The sequence below is a fragment of the Marmota marmota genome, unplaced genomic scaffold (genome assembly GCF_001458135.2).
Source record: "Marmota marmota marmota unplaced genomic scaffold, marMar, whole genome shotgun sequence".
Classification (NCBI taxonomy): Eukaryota; Metazoa; Chordata; class Mammalia; order Rodentia; family Sciuridae; genus Marmota; species Marmota marmota.
The window spans coordinates 42,453,184-42,460,082 of record NW_025999900.1 but is presented as its reverse complement, the minus strand read 5'-3'; the positions used below and the strand labels follow the sequence as shown (position 1 = coordinate 42,460,082).

Genomic DNA, 6,899 nt, shown 5'->3' with positions numbered 1-6,899 from the left:
TAAATAAATTATATTATTTATATATTATATTTTATATATATTTTATATATAATAATATATATTATATATAATATATATTATTATATCACCCACAGAGGACATATTCATTAACACAGTGCTATGTGCCAGGTCCTAAGCTAGGCTTGAGGATCCACTAGTGAGCTAAACTGGACAGTCCTCAGAAGGAAATGACCCCCCCCCCATCCACTTCTATGATAAATGGATGTCTTGTATTAAGGTTTTTAACAATGATGTCCTGACATAGTTTTTGTTTGTTTTATTTTATTTTGGCCATACTAGGGGTAAAACTCAGAGTCTTACGCATGCTAAGCAAGTACTATACCACTAAACTTTATCCCCAGCCCTTTCTATTTTATAATATGAGACAGGCTCTCAGGAAGTTCTCCAGGCTGGCCTCCAACTTGCAATCCTCCTCCCTCAGCCTCCTGAGTGGCTAGGATTATAGGCATGCACCACCATACCCTGATGACATGGTTGTTTTGTTGAGACTAGTGTAAGACTATATCTTATGAGGTCAAAGTCTTTTCCAAAAGAAAATTGAAATTTCCAATGTCAATCATCCGCTGTAGTTGTTGAACCTGAGTCAGGAAAAGAGAATTTGGAAGGAGTCCTTTGGCTAGCAAGAGATGGAATTTCTTCTCTCCACACCATAAAAATGGGATCCGTAGGGAGCTTGGCAGGGTGTCAGTCCTGTGGGGGACCCCGTGACCTCTAGGAAACTGCTAAAGAGACTCCTTGCTTTAATAAATTCTTGTCAGTGGGACAGCCTGGGCTACGGTGAATTAGAGAAAAGTTCTGTCCAGTCTGTCAAAGGGAAAGCAATAGTATCCCTCTGTAGTCAGCATGGGGTAGCCAGAGGCCATTAGTGAGGTCATGTGATGTTCAGGGATATCCGAGTTCAGCTGCCCTTCTCTATCTGTGAAATTTTCTTCCTTCTTCCTCCTATTATTACTATGCACATAAGGGATGCAGCAGGGTTCCCTATAAGGTTAAGATATATATATATATCTTATAATATATATATTATATACAAACACACACGCACACATATCACCTTTTTATTTCCAATTCAAATGTTAGTTACATTAGTGTGTAATTAACTTAGGTCATATTTTTAAACTATAAGGTATTTACCCTTTGAACAGTAAACAATGAGCCCAAGGCGGCTTTCATTACTGCCAAACTGGCAAAAATAGTGTACATTGCGTGATGTAGGAGAGCTCCAAAGAGCCATAAGTAAGTTGCTTTCAAATGTCAATTATCATGGGAGGAGCAGGGGATCATACGTAAGAACAAGCTTAATGGAACTGTCATTTCAAATTAAAACTTTTAACTTGATCGAGTATGATACTCTGTGACCACCCAGTGATTTTCATTATCACCTAAGCATAGGAGACTGGCCTTGAAGCTCCCTTTCCACCCGGCATGTGTAGAAACTTGCTCTCTGGCTTTCAAGCTTGGTGCCTGTGTGACACTTGAGAGCCAGGGTAGAAGGGCACAGTCGTCTCTCTTTGTGGTTTGTACATGTGCGTGTAAGTGCCCCATTACCAGAGGTGTCCCAGACAAAGGTCATGTTCTTCTTTAAGATGATAAAGTTTCTAAGTTAAAACTTACTCACAGTCATGTTGACTTCTTACTGAGCGATTATGTAACTTTTTATTTACAGAATGATCAACCCTTATTTGTGCTCTTTGAGATCTCTTCTGAATTCTTGGAGCCAGCTTGTTCCTGATGTTAAAGCAACTTCAGAAATCACAAAGCACTTTTTACCAAGGGATAGGACAATAGTCCTCTTTTCCTTTTGAGAATAAAATATGCCAACTAAGTATGTTAGAGCTAAAGACTAAAAAGTTGGGGCTTTTTTAACCAAGTGAAAACTTTTTTTAAACTAGTTATTGTTTTGTTTTTTTAATTAGCAGGACTTTTGTTGATTTATTTTGTGGTGCTGGGGATTGAATCCTAGGCTTTGTGCATGCTAGGCAAGCATTCTGCCACCGAGCCACATCCCTAGCCCTTAAATCTAGTTTTGTTTTGTTTTTGATACCAGGGATTGAACCCAGGGGCACTTAACCTCTGAGCCACATCCCCAGCCCTTTTGTATTTTATCTAGAGACAGGGTCTTGCTAACTTGCTCAGGGCCTCACTAAACTGCTGAGGCTGACTTTGAGTTTGCAATTCTCCTGCCTCAGCTTCCCAAGCCACTGGGATTACAGGCGTGTACCACCACACCTAGCTAAACCTAGTTTTAAGAGGCAATTCAACCTGATGGTTTGGACAAAGAGTAGGAAGTAAAGATTCTAATCCCCACAGTAGAATGTTGAGAAAATCATTCTTTCCAACTAGTCTTCACTTTGTTCACCTTTAAGGTAGGAGCATCCCTTCACATAATTTTTTGAGGAATATAAAACTTAAAATAGGGCTAGGTAAACCACTTGCTTAGCATTGTGTGAGTATCTGAGCTCAATCGACTGCACCACATTTTTTAAAAAAAGTTAAACTCATGTGTGCAAATCTTAGCTCTGTTTGCTCAAAGGAGTCCTTTAAGATTAAAACATCTGAATTTAGGGTCGGCACAACTAGATTTAAACATTTCTCCCATTGCTACCAAAACAGAAAAAGAAGCAGAAAGACACAGAACCTACTGGACAGATTTCTGCCCCCAGAGCCAGAAAGCAGAGAATTTCAGCAATGCAATGTGAAGGCACATATTTGTAAAATCGCCTCTCCAGTTTCCTTCTCCTCTTTGGTAAGGGATCAGACAGAGGGGTGTGTCCCCCTCCAGGAGCTACCCTTCCTGACAAACTGGTCTTCAATAATACCTTTCAGAATCTTACAAAACTCCCAGAATGAAAAGAGCACGAGTTTGGTGGCATTCAACTTAAATGCTTTTATTGACAATGTCTTGGAACAATAAGCAAACAATGCTTAAATTTTTCATTCAAATTCACTTTCCACATGTTGAAAGACCTCAAGGTAGAAAAAAATAAAATAAAAATATAAATATCTGAGAATCCATCTTAATAAATAAATTAAAAACACAATAAAACGTTTTCATGGAAAACTGTTAATGTCAGAACATTCAGACCACCTCAACAATGCATGATCAGTAACATTACAATGAACATTGATGTTGAAGAAAAACTACAGTACATGGATATAGCTATTTATTTCTATCTACTAGAAAATAAAGTCATATCTTTTCTTAGTTTAATATTGGTCATTTCTAATCAGAACACACTATTGCCAGGAACACAGTAGTTATTGTTAAAATCAGCTGCACTAGATACAATTTGAAAATATCCAGCACCAGGTTAATTCCAATAATGAACCCAATAGATTAGTTAATGCTATGAGAAGACTAAGGAGAAAGAGAAAAGAGACACAGACCCAGGCCTGGCTCAACATGCTACTAACTACCAGCTCTCAGATGTGTCACTGGGAACAATACACACTCCATGCGTTTTGCTACATCTCCGGAAGAGGTTAGGACTTGAGTCCACACGTGGATGCTTTCAAGTCCTTGAGGCCCACAGCCTGGTGTGTTTCACGCACAGATAAGGTCCTCCCTAGGTCTACGGGAACCCTCGAGGGAAGACGTGTTTCTCGTCTCTGTAATGCACCAACTGGGGCAGGGGCACCTGTGAGTGCCCACTGCCTCCCCTTCCCTGCCCGCTCACAGGGCCAGCAGCGTGGGTGAGCTGAGTGAGTCAGAGGAGGGCTCATTGCTGCTGCTGCCCTTGCGGTGGGCAGCCGCACAGCTGGGGAAGGAGTCAGCCTCGGGGTAGGTGAAGACGAAGGAAGACGTGTAAGTAGTGCAGCTGGGAGTACAGGTGACCACCGGGGTGCACAGGGGCTCCAGCTCTGTGGCCATGGGCCCCATCCCCAGGGAGCCACTGTGCAGGGGCTCCCAGTCTGCTGCATAGAAGGAACCAGACAGGTCCATGTCTGGCACTGAGCGAGCGGTCTCAGAGACGCTGGGCCTGGATGATGCTGGGAACAGGAAGTCATCGAAGGGCTCAGCCTTCAGCTCCATGCTGTTGATGCTCTTGATCGGCTCCACCGATGGCTTGGGCTCAGGGTCATTGAGCAGGGGCAATGCAAAGGCCTCCTCAGATTCTGGGGTGGCGGCCTCTGGCAGGCCCCCACTCAAATCCAGGGATGCCACAGACATCTCTTCTGGGAAGCCCAGGTCATCCGGGATCTTGCAGGCAGGTCGGTGAGCTGCCAGGATGAACTCCAGTTTTTCCTTCTCCTTCAACAGGTTGGCAATCTCAGTCTGCAAAGCAGACTTCTCATCTTCAAGTTGGTCTGTCTCCTGTACACAGGGGGATGAAGGACAGCATAAGGCACAGTCTTCCTCCAGGGCCTTGCTCCCTATGCCCAATCTCCAACTTTGTCCCTTACTTTTTAAAAGGAGTGACCCAGAGGATCTACCTACCGCTTGGAGGGTATCAGTCAGCTCCCTCCTCCGGTTCCGGCACTTGGCTGCAGCCATCTTATTCCTTTCCCTTCGAATTCTCCTTTTCTCTTCTTCTTCAGGAGACAACTAAAATTTAAAAAAGAACAGCATTCAGTAACAGTGTCTGCCATCACCTGCATTCCCTGGCCCCAATAAAACTGGCTCTGGCAGCTTCCTGGCACCTCTCTGAAGCCATTTCTAACCTGCAGTTGCAAGCTGGGTGTGACCTGCATTTAAAGTAAGATTCTCAGCAGGGGAACAAAGAAGAGCCCAAACTAAAACATGAGGTAGGAAACTATCAGGGAAGAAACTAGAGGGCACTTCTTGGAGCCAGACTAAGTGTGACTCTGATGGAAAGGGCTTGGAGGCAGGGTCAGGAAGTGCAGGCAATTCCATCAAGGCTGCCCCCTCTCTACTGTGTTCCCGCATTTCCACTGCCCCTCCTCTGTCCCCAGATACAGAAGAGCTCCTCACCTGTTCTACCTTGCCCCTCCTGCCCATGCTCTGCGCTCTGCCGCCTGTCATGGTCTTTGCCGCTCCAGTCCTGGAGTAAGCCGCAGTCGAGGGAGTGGGGACTCCGTAGGGGTGGGGAGCTCTGTTCTGCGATGGGGCCACGGAGGAGACCAAGGTGGGTTGCACCAGCCACTGCAGGTCCGGGCTGGTCGAGATAGCAGTCACTGTGGGGATGAAGTTGGCACTGGAGACATTCAGATCCGTGCAGAAGTCCTAAAACAAAACAGAAGGGGAAAGCTGACGTGAGCGAGCGTGTTCCAGACACAGGTGGGGAGAGCAGAGTTAGTGCCGCATGCAGTTGGGGGACAGAGGGAGAGAAACGGTCCTGTTATGGACTGCTCATCTTAAAAGCTTCTCATTCTGGATGAAAACTCTCTCCCTTTCCTCCCAAGAAGTCCGCAGAGCAGTGCCTTTCTCCTCCATCCTGCTGCTGCGTTCCCGTTATCCCTCTAGCATCACTCGCTTGAAAGGGGGTTTGTTATAAATATCCCTGACGTCTGCGCTGACGCAGGCGCCGCTCCGGAGTCTCCAGAATGAACTCGCTTTTTATCAATGAAACTGCCTTACACACCCGCCCACTGCACCCTCCTCCTTGAGCCCTCCTTCCTGCTCCAGGCTGCCACGGGAAGGAGGGAATTGCCACTTTTTGCCGCCTCCCGGGAGAATCCGGGCTCTAGTTTAGCGAGCCTTTGCTTGGGACACGTTTGCCCAGCTAATGCCAGGGACAAGTCATGGAGTGCGGACCAGAGGCTGCTCAGGATGAACCTGCAGCGGGAAAGGGGATCCAAGTCTTACTATGACAAGCGTGCCAGTGCTGAGAACAAGTCCCGAGCTTCCAAGTTAGGGTTGCTCCAATCGCGGCAACCTCCCTCGCTAGCTAAAGGGAGACCCCGACTGTTTTCCCTGAGCATCCCACCCGCTTTTTCCTCCCGGAGACACAGAGTCCCAGGTCCCACAGCGGCACGAAGCCAACTTACCTGTGCATTGACCGGAGAGCCCATGCTGGAGAAGGAGTCGGCCGGTGAGTGGTAGTAGGAGAGATTGTCCCCGGCCGGGGAGGCGCTGCTGCAGCGGGAGGATGACGCCTCGTAGTCGGCGTTGAAGCCCGAGAACATCATTGTCACGGTTTGTGAAAGCCGGGAGAGGGACCAAGGGACGGAGAAGGGTGGGAGCTGTGGAGCAGAGCTGAGTGGGAGCGCGGTCACTGCTCGCTCGCTGCGCCGCCGCCGGCTCAGTCTCGGCTTCTCGCTGCTGATGCGGTTGGAGTACTAGGCGCCGCAGCCACCGCTTTTATAACAGCATTTTATGAATGAGCTAATACGTCACTGGGCGCAACCACTGTGGCACTCGGGGGGAGGCGCGCGCTCTTAGGTGCCTCTGTGGCCGCCTTGTCGCTTCCACCGCACTCATAGCCACGAGTTCCTGTCTTCCTGTATGTTCTTATCCTATGAACGTTTTGCATTCCGGTCTTAGGGGTCTCTTGGACCCCTCCATGTGTGGGATTTCGGGGATAACTCCCCCCACGACTACAGTGAGCGGCCGTGGAAACCTGCTGACGCAGATGTCCTAATATGGACATCCTGTGTAACGGGGGGAGGGATTGACGGGAACTGCTTGCCGGCTGCAGCCAACACCAAGGGTGCAGCGCCGGGGGAGGCGGGGGCCCGCAGCCGGGGGAGGGGAGGCGGGAAAGGCGGAGAACGCGAGCGAACATTCGCACCTGATTGAATGCGGACCCTTGTTCCCGGGGTCGGAAGAGACGGGATGACGGCCGCCTCTTTAGCACTGTCCAGAAACTGGGGACAGGTATAGGAGAAACTGGTACTCGGCGCTGAGGGCTTGAAGCCTCTGCTCCCGGACGAATGCGTCCTACCCCCATTCCCTTAGTCCTAATTCAATGCAAAAT

The 6,899-nt window shown here is 47.8% G+C and overlaps 1 protein-coding gene across 1 annotated transcript; it reads right to left on the bottom strand.

The window, feature by feature from the left end:
- Positions 1 to 2,888: 2,888 nt before the first annotated feature.
- On the bottom strand, positions 2,889 to 6,290 carry Fos (Fos proto-oncogene, AP-1 transcription factor subunit). Its single transcript, XM_015494156.2, has 4 exons — positions 5,971 to 6,290; positions 4,955 to 5,206; positions 4,460 to 4,567; positions 2,889 to 4,336 (listed from the first exon to the last, which is right to left on the bottom strand). The coding sequence occupies exons 1-4, from the start codon at positions 6,109 to 6,111 to the stop codon at positions 3,695 to 3,697; spliced, it is 1,143 nt and encodes a 380-aa protein (XP_015349642.1). The 5' UTR covers positions 6,112 to 6,290; the 3' UTR covers positions 2,889 to 3,694.
- Between the last annotated feature and the right edge of the window lie 609 nt (positions 6,291 to 6,899).

Coding starts and splice junctions, on each gene's coding strand:
- Fos (XM_015494156.2), bottom strand. CDS start 6,111: ATGATGTTCTCGGGCTTCAACGCCGACTACGAGGCGTCATCCTCCCGC. Junction 5,207..5,970: donor GCTCTCCGGTCAATGCACAG/GTAAGTTGGCTT, acceptor GTTTTGTTTTAG/GACTTCTGCACGGATCTGAA. Junction 4,568..4,954: donor GGAGGGGCAAGGTAGAACAG/GTGAGGAGCTCT, acceptor TTTAAATTTTAG/TTGTCTCCTGAAGAAGAAGA.